We start from the raw sequence: 14,426 nt of genomic DNA on the forward strand, positions 1-14,426 counted from the left end.
AGACATACCTCCTAGAACTCTTCTTACATTTTATGCTGTAGCTGAACAATTGTGGCTACTTTGATAGTTATTCTAAAATTATTTGTTTGTGATATGAAGAAAAACTATTGTTTTATCAGGATTATGTTTCTTGATGAAGTAGAGGTGGGTTGTCTTAATTAACGATTTTAATATTTCATGGAGGATATGAATTCGTGGGTATTTTCAAACCATGAAAACAATTTAAAAATCAAACCTGATGAAAATCAGTGATAAGACAGAACAGAAGAGTATATTAAAGATAACACTTATGGTTTTTCTACTGCCTTGTGGCATCTTTTAATTTTTTTTTCTTTAGAAAGAATAATCTTATTTAGAAATTCTTGCGTCAAATTAGACGATGTTCAATAAAATATGTTTAAATCATAATTTTTTTTTTAATCTGTAAGTTGGGGTAGAGATCTCCGAATCCCATGTATTAAATTTTCGTAGAATTTTATGGGTATGTTTATAGATTTTTTTTTTTTTTTTTTTTTTTTTTTTTTTTTTTTTTTTAGGATGAACCATCCCCTTTCGTTTCTTTGATGTCAGAATCGTGGTATTGTTTTGACAAAGAGACACAGGTACCTACTTAGGAATATTTAATGTAACAATACTTTTATATTTATAATCTGCTTGAAAAAAGCATTTGTCTTGTCACAGAACTTTACATATCCTCCAAGGTTAAACTGTTTACTGAAAATATCATTTGTCCATTAAATCTGAAGTAACAAAAGAAGGTATATAGTCAAATCAGAATATCTGTAAAAATGATATTCATTGTACAGTTTGACTATAGAAAAAAGTAAAGGAGGTAAGAGCAGATATTTCACAAGGCTTTTTTTTCTGATCTACATGTACTTCAAAAATTTTTCAGGCAGCAGCAGCAATTATACTTCAGGCATTTTTCAGAAAATGTCAGGCCCAACAGAAATACAAAGAAATGAAGGCATCTGCCATTAAACTTCAATCTTTCATACGACATTGTCTAGTCCAGAAGAGGTATATGGAAATCAAACAGTCGGTGTGCATTATACAAAGACGATATAGAGCGTATGTTGACATGAATCAGACACAAAAGAAGTACCTTATTCTAAAGGTTGCTGTCATTACAATTCAAGCTTGCTTTAGGGGTTACTTGATACGTCAAGAATACAGAAAAGTGAAGGCAGCCATTGTCAAATTACAGTCGGGTACCAGAAAATTCCTCTGTCAGAGCAGGTATGCAAAACTGAGATATACCGTAATTGGAATTCAGAGACAATATCGTCAAAAAATGTGTGCAGCAAAAGTTAGAGAGGAATTCTTAATTGCCAAGTGTGCAGCCATCACAATTCAGGCCCACTACAGAAGGCATCTTCAGCAGCGAGACTACAATCAAAAGAGGCAAGCAATCATAAAATTACAGGCATTCTTTCTCATGAAAATTCACAGAGATTTATTCTTAGTAAAAAGAATGGCGGCCTGTAAAATACAGAATTGGCTCAGAAATGAATTGCTAAGAAATAGAGCTCAAAAAGAATATCAGATGACAAGACAATCTGTAATAGTTCTTCAAAAGGCTGCTAGAGGTTGGATAGCTAGAAAAAAAGCAAAACAAAGACAACTAGCAATTATCCATATGCAAGCCATGGTCAGAAAGCTTATTACTGTACAGAGATTTCAGACGTTGAAGAAATACACTGAGGTGTGTCAATGGCGCTATCGAGCTAAGTTACATGGACGATTGGTTCGTCATCAGTACTTGGCCTTACGTGAAGCAGCTGTGACAATGCAGTCATGCTACAGAGGAAAACAGACCAGGAAATTGATGTTGCTGAAACAGGAAAGCGCCAGGTTAATTCAGTCATGGTACAAAGGAAGAAAACAATACATATTGTACACAAAACTAAGACAATCAGTCCTTGTATGTCAGAACACTTACAGAGCTTGTAGGTTAGCACGGGCAGATCAAAGGAAGTTCTTGGTCCTTAAAGGAGCTGCTCTTAATATTCAGACATTTTATAAAGGTTATAAGACTAGATGCATGTACCAAAGAATGAAGAAGGCCATAGTGTTGATTCAATCGAGTTCTAGAGGTTTTCGAGATAGAAAGAGGATAAAGATACTTCATGAAGCTGCTACTGTCATTCAGCGGACCTTTAGATACCACTTGTACATCAAATATGTCAAGGTTAGACCAACTAATTTTCCCATTTATCTAGAAAAAATTGAAAGGTAGTAGTTAAAAGAAAAATTAATACAGGTATAACGAAAACATGGCAGTTTCTGTGATTTACCAACCAACAAGGATCATAACAAATTTTACCAATCAAAATCAAAATTTCAAAAATACATCCATTTGTATGATATTTAAATGATTGTTAATTTGCGTACGAGTAAAATTTAAGAAAATGATAATTTTCTCTAAAGACTATTTATCAATTAAGGTAAAACAAAGCTCTCTGTTTATTTTAACCAACATGATACTAGAAACACTGCTAAAAGGATTTATAATAAACTCAGGTTACTAGTAATCGGTTGGACAAGGTAGCAATGTTGAATTCAGTTGTCCAAACATCGTGATGGAAAAATATTGAAAACCCATTTAAGTCGAGATTGTTTATGATGTAAAGGTGCTTAACATGAAAATATCTTTAGCCTGAGGATGCGGCATTTTCTTAAACTAGTCTTTTCAGATTGTTCAGGATCATAGACAAAAATATGTGTCAAACTTTTCAACTTTTGATTATTGTTTAAGGTGCAGGATATATTAAAATATAAGCATTCAATTTTAAAATACTCGAGTATACTCAATATTTTAGCTCACCAGAGACAAAGACATTTTTTTTAAGGTCAGGCGACACGTTCTTCAATATGATTTTTTCAAGAATTTGTCCTTGAACTATTGCTCTTTTAACAAGTTTCCTCTCAAAAAAATTAAGGCACCTTACCAGGCATTTGTGCAAGATACCGGTGGATGTTATTTACTGTTTAATCCTATTGGAAATCGCTAGCATTGCCAATATCACAATTTTTTGGTGTCTCTATCTATTTAGTCATTTTGAAAAAAAGTTTAAAAATCATAAGATAATGATAATTATGACTAATTTGTTGTATATAACGAAGGGATACAAAACAGATTGTAAAAACGTGTCGTCAGACCTTAATGTTCAGTTCTTTACAACCACTTGATCAATTTCAAACAAAATTTTTATACGACAGGTATCAAGTTTCTTAAATTGTTTGTGCCCCTTTTCACTTTAAAAACAAACAAAAAAATTATCATCGGATTTTGTCTTAAAAAATAATACCCTGGAGAAAAAACAGTTCTTACGGGTAACATTTTTTTTTGTTTCTTAAATTTCAGGAGAAACATATGAAAGAGGAAAACATTCAGATAGAAAATAAGAAGCAAAAGAAAGTTGGGGTAACTATAGCTCTGTAAACGTAAAACATCACATGACTAAACTACATTTATATATAGGCATAATTTATAGTAGATTTAAGTATACACAATAGTGTTATTATCTGTTCTTTGTACTGGACAGTCAAAGTTGTATTTTTTTCCTTGAAATCCTCTCTCTACATTTCAGAGAATGAAGAGATTCAGAAATTGGATCAAGCGAAAATTTTGTTGTTTTGGATCAGTGTAAGTATTTTGCAGATTTGTTCTTACTACATCACCTCCATTTCCGTTGACAGAAACATCCCTGTATTGTCTTTTTTTAAAAATTGAACTTTTTTGGTCGCGAAAATGTAATTTTATTTTGCAATTGTCATATTAATCACATTCCCGGTTCTCTCTCCGCTCCTCTTATTCAAAGATGGAAAATTGGCAATGGAAAATAAGTGACAATTTATTCAGAGATCAACAAATTCGAATCAGAACACAAGTCTTCTTGAATACATGCATCCATTTTCTAGACATTTTTAAATAGTTAAGAAGCTATGAGTAATGATTTTTGAAAAATAAAACGAAGTGATGTTCTTATCAATCATTTGATTTTAACTTAAACGTTTTATCTACGAACACGAAAAACTACATACAATTTTTATTATGTAAAAATAAAAATCTGATCTCAGTTTATAAGACCGGCCTTGTCCCTAGAGACTAGAGATACAAAAATCCCAATTTACCAGAAATCAATGTAACAAGCACATTGAACCTGGTAGATTGATCAGCGCAAATTAACAAACATATTGATAATACTGACTCTTTTTTTTTAGTTTACAAATGGTATACTATCTTCTCAAATCCTCTTCGAGTACTCTTTAAATTTAAAAAAAATCTTTGACTCTGCTAGTCTGCTTTGGGCAGAGGAGATGTTTGTATTAATTAGTGTTCTCTCTCTCTCTCTCTCTCTCTCTCTCTCTCTCATGTATGATTGTTGTTTAACTATTTTAATAAATGGTCATTTGTTTTTTGTGTTTGCAGTTAAGAAGAGGACATCAATCCAGATCTAATGTATATTATGTAAATTACGATAAAAATTTGTAAAGCATAAGGAATATTGAATTATGTATATCTTAACGTATGTGTATCTTAACGTTATCAAGTATTAAAAATATCAGTGACGCCATCCTTTGTGATTGTTTAATGTATTGTTTGATTATTCAACTACTAGCAGTTGAATAGATAGAGGATATTCATGGCAGTTGAACACATATACAACTATTCAACTGTTGATCACATGATAAAAAAAGGAACTGAGATTTTAATGAAAAATATTTTAAACTCCCTTGACAATTTACCTTCCATGACTTGGATACGTTTTATGTCCTCAAACTTTAAATGAGAAGATTCACATAATTTTTCACCTCCTTCACTTTCAGATACTTGGCTTGAATAATAGTTCCTACATCCCAATCTTGATCAGAGGTTGTACAAGCGTACCAGAACGGTGTTAGAGTTTTTGTTTACAAATACGCTGCTCCAACTGGTTGGCACCATATTCTTGTTTTTGCTATGGCTCTCAAAAGTGATTTACATTTCCTTTACAATGAAATATGGAGATAACGAACAGTAATAAAGTTCATAAGTCGATTCAAACAATACAAATTAGTAGCAGAGCATACACAGACATCTTAAGCATCAGAAGTGGGATCAGGTGCCATGTAGGAGTGAGTATCCCCTGTCGACCGGTCACATTCGCGGTGTGCTCCTTGTCATGATCGAGAAAAATGAAAATTTCTATAGACAATTCAATGTGTAAAAATTGGCCTAACAATTACGAGTAGTATGAAAATTGTCAGTCAGTATTTGACTTAAGGAAGCTCTAAACACTAAAGAAAAATGCTTTTTGGACTTCGAGAAAAATATATCATATATAGGTGCACATATTCCGTGTATCTAGTTCTTTTTTAACATAGGGTGCCTGCCTCATTTCTGCAGAAAAAAATGTTCAAAGACAATGAACTATTTGTGAACAGAAATCACTGTTTACTTGCATCGGGAAAATTAATGGGAAAAATGTATTCAATTACTTAATCTTGGTCTAACATAACATTAAGAACACTTTAATTCATAAGAAATTATGTCATTAACTGTAGATTCCCATTTATTCTATTTTTCTTCTAAGGGCAGATCACTCTAACTCAATAAAACTACCCTACAAATAGAACTCTTTAGTGTGCAGTGTTTAGAGCTTCCTTAATAGATTGTATTTGCTGACAACGCCATTGTATCGAACTTTCAAAATGATGACTTTTAACGAGACTGTTAATAATCTTGTTTTATCAACTTGTTTGTCAGTTTTAGACATTGTCCGTATATAGAGCATGCTCTTGCTTTTCAAGTCAACTAGGAGACATAAACCCCATAAGCAGGTGATAAGGGTATGTTCTACATAAGTAAGAGAAGTTGACGATTGAAAAGTTGAAGTCATCACGTTTATCACAAAGCTTTGTTGTTAGGTTACAATTAACATCTTTTTCTAGTAAAATATCGAAATATGAAACGGATGTGTCAGACTCTGTAGTATTTTTTATATCAAGCTCACTGGTATATATTTAACTGATATTTAATTATATGTTATTTAGCGCATAAGACCTACTTGCACAATAGGACTCCAAATAGAAAAAAAAATCATTAGCACAGTCACGCATTTTCGTATTCCATATGTTTTTTTCTGTATCAAGACGTTTCGCATTCATATGCGGAGATCAAATAGTCAGTTTATTAGAAGTCAATATACCTTAAGAATTGATTTATTGACGTATTTAATTTATAAAGTATTTTTTAAATGTCTTTAAAAGTATCTAAATATTTTCAAAATTTTCTAAAGTAATTGACATTCTAGTTCTCAAATTCGAATCAATTCGCTTGTGTAACAAAAATATATACATATATTTATACAAGGGATTGTTATAACATTGGTGCAAGAATCCTTATATGAATGCCTATCGACACAATATATAAAAAGCCAACGTGTGGATTAAATTTTGTGTCGCCTGCAGAGCAGAGCAGAATTTTTGCAATTTCTTTTATCGGTAAAGATGTTGCTGAGATTAGAGACATGATTTTTCCCCTTTCATTTACAATGGACAGTCTTGGACAAAATGTAATTCATTTTCTGCACAATTTAAGTAAAATACTACATACCTATTCTTTTGATTCTTTCTAAGAAAAAAATCCTGGCCAGTACTATCTTTCTCAAATTCATATCTACCTAGCAGTAGCTCAGCTCTTATCCGGAATGTACAAGGAGACTGCTTAATTCAAGAGGATTTTTATGCGCAACGTTTTCTCGTTTTACAGAATTAAGAACCATTCTCTGTAATGACTTGAACTTTTATATAGGAGCTGTGGCACGCATAGCCTCAGAATTTCTCTAAACTCTCTATGATAAAAGTCTTTGATGCCGTACACTCAAATCAGGCAAAAATTGGTTGCTACGTGTCATGGTTACCATAGCAACATGTCCTAAAGTTTGAAAAATGGCATTTTTCAACATGTTCAGAGTCCCACAGATAACGTTTGCAGCAAAGCAAACAAGTGGCAATGACTGTTTCTGAAAGTTGAAGGCCTGATGTCTTAAAAACATGTTTGGTAAATCAACTATTACATCCGTTACTATGGAAACAAAGTATTCAAAAGTAATAATTTTGTTCATTTAATTTTATAAAGTCATACACTTAAGAATAAAAAAAATTATAGGTTGAAATGCAAGCAAATAATAGACAAAAGATCCTTGTAACATATACCAAGGACGAAATATGATATTTCTTATAGGTTGGCAATGATTGCCATGGTTTTAATATCACGAAGGGATTTTAAATTTACTCTCTTAGTGTTTTAATCTTATCCTATCTTTTTGAAAATATATTTCTATATAACTGATGATCACTTTTTAAAGGCGTTGGTGTGACCCTAATTTTCACATTTCAAAAAATTCAAATTCAATTCTTTAAATAGAGCGTTGCTATGGAAATTAACCGAAAAAATATGCATAAAAATCTGAAAATCTGAAAAATATTCTGTTTCCTTGGATATGTACCCTTGTATGTAGATTCCCAGAACTTTTATGATTGATATTAATGAACAACTAACCTGACTTTCAATTTTGACTACCACTCAATCTCTAACTGGATGCAAAAAGCTGGCACATAGAATTTAATATTGATATGAAATTGATATACAATTAACAAAATCGAACATTTTTCCTTCTTGGTAACCATAGCAACAGTGTTGTATTTTTCAACAAACTTTATCAATATATGATATTCAACTTTCGTTCTACAAGATAAGTACTATTAAAGGTGAGTCAAATAATGTTTCTTGATTAAAAGGTAAGTTAATTCCTAAGGCAGCAAAAAAAAATCACTTTAAAATAACTTGTACGTTGTTTCCATGGTTAAGTGCAAAGTAACAATTAATCCCAATTTTTCTTATGTTTTCGGTGTTGCAACGTCCTAAGGATTTATATGTGCCAGTCATGAATTTTATTGTTTTTCCTCAAGATAGTTGCATTAATCCAATCTTAGCAAAAGATTTTAGATGGTTACACTGTGTTACCATGGCAACCATGAAGTTTGATTTTTAGAATAATATTGCCAATACTTAATTACTTAAAGTCAAAAGTTTTATTGTTTTTCTTACGTTTTTGATTGAGTTTGATCATGTAACACCTATCATTAGTGAATATTGAGCATTTTTCCGCATTTTTTAGCATCTAAAATGTATTCCAAATGTACCTATGGTTACCACTTACTTAGAGATAAATTCTAAATAGTTTCTTTATAGCATAAGTGGAAACAAGGTTTCATGTTTTTGTGATAATGGTTTGTTTGTTTTTCTGAGTCTTTATTAAGGCTTCAGAAAAATTCAAAGTAGCTGAAAATCTCAATTTTTTCCAACCTTTCTGGCTGTTACCATGGCAACCAAGACACATAGCAACGAAATTTTATTTGATATACGTTTCTGGTGTTAAGTTGTAATAATGGGCAAAGTTTCATCAAAATCCGTGACCATGCTTGGCAAAGAAGTTTAAGTGGTTACAGAGAATCGCTATTAAATAACGTAATTTATGCACTGAATTTTAATTGTAACATTTATACTCCACGTGCGGATACTTTAACCCTACTTGGCTCACCGTAAAAGGTGAAGATAACGAACAGTGATCAATCTCATAAATCAAGTAATCAAACAAATCGTGAACACCGCAAAAACATGAATTCCTGGAAACACCAGAGGTGTAATAATGTACCTAAGAGGAGAAAGTATCCCATGTTGACCGGTGTCGCATAATAATTGGTCCGCCTTGTTTAAAGGTCCGAGGATAGTGAAACCGGAGGGGACTATAGGTTTCCTCTGAGTCTGTCCGTCTAGCTGTCTGTCTGTCCGTCCGTCTGTCTGTCCCTCTGTCTGTCTATCAGTCTGTACCACTTGGTTTTCCGCACTTTTTTTTCTAAACGCTTGAAGATATTGAGCTGATTTTTGGTATGTGAGTGTATCTTGATGAGTTGCATTTCGTTCCGCTTCAATGATTTTTGACGGAATTACGACCTATTCAATGATTCAGTTTTTTCCGCATTTCTTTCTGAACGCTTGCAGATGTTGACCTGATTTTTCATATGTGACTTTACCTTGATGAGTTATACATCAAGTTCGCATTTCGTTCCGCTTCATTGATTTTTGACGGAATTATGGCGGAATGCTTGTTGAAATTGTATGGGTTTTTTTTAATATATCAGGTACTAATTGGCTTAGAATCACCAATTTTGTGAGTTTTTGCATATTTGGTCCTTGGAGTACGTCAACTCAAAGTAGGTCAACATGACCTACTTTTGAAATTTTATGGCTTTATATAAATATTTCAGGTACTATTTAAAGTCTCTCAAATAGTGACCAAGATTCTCATTGGTTGCCGGATTAGCTCATCAATACTAAAATTTACACAGCTTTTCATTCATGGGTGAAATACACATGGGATAAAAATGAGTCAGAGTCAACGAGTGACGCAAGGAACCAATTACATCGTTTCTTACAGTAAAGAGGTGTGGCTTATGTCATCTCATTGTTTGTTAACAACAATCTAAAGTTGCTAAATAATATTATTAATTTTTTAACCAATGAGAATCTAGGTCACCATTTGAGAGACGCTAATTATGTATCGCCGAGATTGTCACGCCTTAATGAAAGTTCAAGCAGAAATGATATGTGTACTAATTGGCTTAGAATCATCTTGGGTTCTCAGGGTAAATTATCTGAAATGTAGGTCATGATTACCCACCTTTGAAATTTCAAGGCTTTATCTAAATATACAGGATAATTAGAGGCTTCACATAGAAGTGATAGGTTGTACAGTTTATCAGAAGAGCGATTCAAGGCCCTTGGGCCTCTTGTCATAAATGCTATACATTGCATATATGTTGTTTCTATATTACCTAATACAATTTTGAATAATGATTATTATCAGGGACCTATATATACAGTGTACTAGTTAGTATATAGGTCCTTGTTATTATATATGAATATTTACGGTATTGGCTGGAGAAATTTCCGGTAATACAATGCATCTCAGGTGAGGAAGAAGGAGAGGGGGTGGCAATAACACCTTCTTTATATTTTCATCTGCTCCTTGCATATCAAGTACATAATAAATAAACACCGGCTTCAATTAATCTAATCTGGTGTATTACAGAAGGTCCGCCCTCTGTATTTCAGATTCCTTACTATTTTAGGGCGAAAATTTTGAGCCATGAGCCATATGTATTTATCAGGTATACAGAGTATTGCATAGTCAGATTTAGTATAAAAGCAATGGCACAACAAATGGTATGAAACATGTCCTTGAAACTTATTTAGCTTGCGTCGGTTTAAATGTTGATTGAACAATGTTCCTTGGATATCGATTCTTGGATATCATTTTTTAAATTTCTTTGAAAGAAAAACATTTATGTAAATAATGGGGAAAAACATGCAAATGGCATTCTTTTTCCCACTCCCTACTGAACAGACATCTCGTTTATCACAGATTTGTAGAATGGGTATATGAGCGTCTCGGGAAGAAGAACTGATGAATCCTTCCATCTTATGTAGTAAGAAGCCGAAAAACCTTTCCCTCCAAACAGTATTGCGGCTATAAATACCCAAACTGACAAACTAATATACAATATAAATTCTGAAATAAAACCAAGAACTTTGTGAGTCATTTTATATTTAATTAAACTGTAATCTGGTTCATGTAAAAATGTCGCTCAGAAAGCTTCGCATGGGTTCAAAACCATCTCTTTTCAGTTTTAATGTCCATATTTTCCTCAAATTTGGGTCCTTGGGAAATAAATACATACTCAGGCACTGTCCCGATTTATTGGTACAGTTAAAAGCTCACATAGCACCGTATCGCCAACGATATGTTCCATAACCGGCAATATAAGTTTGTACTTTCTATTTTCTCGTTGTATCTTATGACGTCACGTAAAAAGGGAGAGAAGCGATTTACAATAAACGCTCCACTTGTCACACAGTTAAATTTAACGACGATTAATGATGGCATTGGTGACACAAAAATTAAACAGACCATAGAATGTCATTTGCATTGCTACAAAGGCTGATAATCATGAATAATTGTTTATTTTCAAATAAATATTATAAATTATTTTAACTAACATAACTGCTATTAATATAGAAAGCACTATATCTATATAATATAAAAATATCAATGCATTGAGAAAGAGAGGTAACAAACTTTGATTTGTAATGTTTGTTACACTGTACCACTTAGTACAAGAGACAGCTACATGTATATATATTTTTCATAAACCGTCAATTTTTCAAGTTCTTAAACATTCACAATTTCTTTGTAGTCTCGTGTCGCAGGGTCTTTGTTCAATGGCCCGTAGTGCCGAGTATAGGTAAAAATTTGCAGCTCTCCATCGGTAAGTGGTGGCGTCTCTATATGAATGAAAAACCCTCGAGAGGGACGTCAAACAACAAACAAACAAAAAAAACTGTTACATCCATAACACATATGTTACATGTCTCGAGACAGTTTCGAACAAATGTTTTTGTTTTCACAGACTGTAAGATATACCATTATGTGACCAAAACGTATTCTCTCATGTAAATGGAGAAAAAACACATAATTAAAACCAAAAGAATCAATAACATCAAAACGTACGACTTTTCATCACTTCATACAACCATTCCCCATGATTAACTAAGATCCAGGCTTTTAAACATCATATCTGCTTTTTCAATAAAAATGGAACTTGTAAATATACAGTTGAACTTCGGTATCTCGAACACGGATACGAGTATCTCGAATACCATGGATATGTTGAAGTGATTTTGAAGTCCCAAATGCATATTTCTTAATATTTTACCCTTGATATCTCGAAAACTCGGACATCTCGAAGTATTTTTTGGTCCCATCAAGTTTGAGATAGCGAGGTTTGACTGTACTTACCTTGTCATTGGTCATTTGCAAAATTATTTAGTTCCCTACCGGTGAAACCGGAGGGGACTATAGGTTTCCTCTGAGTCTGTCTGTCTGTCCGTCCGTCCGTCTGTCTGTCTGTCTGTCTGTCTAGCTGTCCCTCTGTCTGTCTGTCTGTCAGTATGTCCCACTTGGTTTTCCGCATATTTTTTTTTAAACGCTTGCAGATATTGAGCTGATTTTTGGTATGTGATTAATGAGTTACAGATAAAGTTTGCATTTCGTTCCGCTTCAATGATTTTTGACGGAATTACGACCTTTTTAATTTTTTCTCAATTTTTTTCCGCAATTTTTCTAAAACGGTTTAAGATATTGAGCTGATTTTCGGTATGTGGCTTTACCTTGATGAGTTATAGATCAAGTTTGCATTTCGTTCAGCTTCATTGATTTTTGACGGAATTATGACATTTTCAATTCTTAACGGGAACCAGATTACACTTGCCGGTAGGAGACTAGTATTGCTAATGCAATACTCTCAGAATGCTTATTTTGTTAGAAACATTCTGTACACACAAGTACTCTGAAGGTGATATTAAAAAGATGCTTGAGATCAGGTCTTTCAACAATTTGTTGGAATTTCCATGGGTACCAAGTGCGCCCCCTTGTTAACAGACCTATTTTTGTATTCATCTAAAGCAGAATTTATTTTTATAAAAAACTTCTACATAAGAAGAAAAAAAGCACATGCTTCTACTCGACATTTAGATAATTTATATCATTTATATAACGTTTTATAAAAGTTACAATAGTTATTTCCATTATTATGTCGACTAGATATATCCCAGTGACCTTGAAATAAAAGATACCACAGAGTCTGACACATCTGTTTCATGTTTGGATATGTTACTAGAAAAAGACTTTAATGGTAACCTTACAACCAAGCTTTATGATAAACGTGATGACTTCAATTTTTCAATCGTCAACTCCCCTTACTTATGTAGCAATATACCCTTACTGCCTGAATATTGGGTTTTTGTCACCCGGTTGATTCGATACGCAGGAGCATGCTCTACTTATGAAAATTTTTTAAAAGGAGACAAGCTATTGACAAACAAGAACAAGGTGATGAAACAAGGATATCAACAGTCTCGTTTGAAGTCATTATTTCGCAAGTTTTATGATCGATACAATGACCTTGTCAGCAAATACAACCTGTCATTAAGTTAAATGCTGACTGACGTTTTTCATACTAATTGTTAGGCCATTATTTACACTCTGAATTGTCTACGGATTTTCCCTTTTTTTTCCGATCATGACAAGGCGCACACGGCGGTTGTGACCGGTCGGCAGGAGATGCTCAGTGCTCCATGGCACCTCATCCCACCTCTGATGTTTCTCGAGGTCCATTTTTGCTCTGCTCCCGATTTGTATCGTCTAAATGGACTTTGAGCTTGAGTACTGTTCGTTATCTCCATATTTCAAAAATCATTTATAATCGTCAATGTACACTGTATATTAAATCTCATCTCTTTCAAAACTACATCATTATATCATTCTCCCTCTCCAAGTTGGGTAAGCGGAAATATTCGGACAGTCATTCCTCTCTGAGGGCTCATTCTTGGATTCTGTTGGATGTCCTTGCAAGCTTAACTTCTGACATCGATCATACTGATATCATTGGATTGAACAAATTGTCAATACCTTAATCACCACAAGACAGTAATTCCATAGCCATACACAAATTGCTCAATTGCTTACTTTCTCTCAACAGATTTTTAACTTAGTTTACACATGCATGTATACCAACTTCTACTCTTGTACAATCCTTTATGACAATTTACGTCAATTGACTCAGATATTTGCGATGAATAACGCATCCTCTTGAGTTTTAAGGAAATTATTTCATTATCTGCACTATTTACATACAATTTATACACAATTTAACAAATCCCCTTGAGAAACTTATCCCCACGTGTGTGTTAAAAAGAATTATATCAAAATCACTACTTATCATTTTTTTAAACCCAAATAAATACATTCAACACAAGTTTAACGAATTCGCCGATTTTTACTGTACCGCCTATTTTGTGCTACCTCCCTGATTTTTACGTGGAACTGTACTTAATGCATTGTTTCATTTTTCAACTGCTAGTAGTTGAATAGTAAGCTATACTCTTAGCAGTTGAATAGATACCAATTTATTTAACTGTTGTTCACATTGGAAATAAATCGCAGCTGAAATTTTTATTGGAAAACTTAATAAACTACCTTGACAATTATTGTCCTCCAACTTTGAATGATCGGATATTCATACAATTTTTTACTTTCTAAACTTTCAGATGCCTCGATCTTTTCATCCCTTAATTAATGAAATATGAAAATAGCGAACAGTAAGTCCATTGAATCAATACAAATCGGGAGCAGGACCTCTGAAAAATATTAGAGGTGGGATCAGAAGCTATGAAGGAGTAAGCATCCCCTCCCGTGTGATCATTGTCGTGATCGGAACAACGGAAGAATTCAGAGTCAATTCAGTGTTTAAATAAT

General features: G+C 33.2%; 1 protein-coding gene across 1 annotated transcript; it reads left to right on the forward strand.

Moving 5' to 3' along the window:
- The first annotated feature begins 541 nt into the window (after positions 1 to 541).
- On the forward strand, positions 542 to 4,526 carry LOC133171546 (abnormal spindle-like microcephaly-associated protein homolog). Its single transcript, XM_061306313.1, has 5 exons — positions 542 to 602; positions 896 to 2,191; positions 3,368 to 3,427; positions 3,594 to 3,649; positions 4,436 to 4,526. Exons 1-5 carry the CDS (start codon positions 564 to 566, stop codon positions 4,437 to 4,439), a joined length of 1,455 nt encoding a protein of 484 aa, XP_061162297.1. The 5' UTR covers positions 542 to 563; the 3' UTR covers positions 4,440 to 4,526.
- The last annotated feature ends 9,900 nt before the right edge of the window (positions 4,527 to 14,426 follow it).

This window comes from Saccostrea echinata, unplaced genomic scaffold (genome assembly GCF_033153115.1).
Source record: "Saccostrea echinata isolate AGI-Se365-2 ecotype Australia unplaced genomic scaffold, CSIRO_AGI_Sech_v1 ptg000054l, whole genome shotgun sequence".
NCBI lineage: Eukaryota > Metazoa > Mollusca > Bivalvia > Ostreida > Ostreidae > Saccostrea > Saccostrea echinata.

Excerpts from the sequence above, each read along its gene's own strand:
- LOC133171546 (XM_061306313.1), top strand. The coding sequence starts at position 564 with ATGTCAGAATCGTGGTATTGTTTTGACAAAGAGACACAG. Across the intron at positions 603-895 it reads GTTTTGACAAAGAGACACAG|GCAGCAGCAGCAATTATACT; the intron begins GTACCTACTTAG and ends AAAATTTTTCAG. Across the intron at positions 2,192-3,367 it reads TGTACATCAAATATGTCAAG|GAGAAACATATGAAAGAGGA; the intron begins GTTAGACCAACT and ends CTTAAATTTCAG.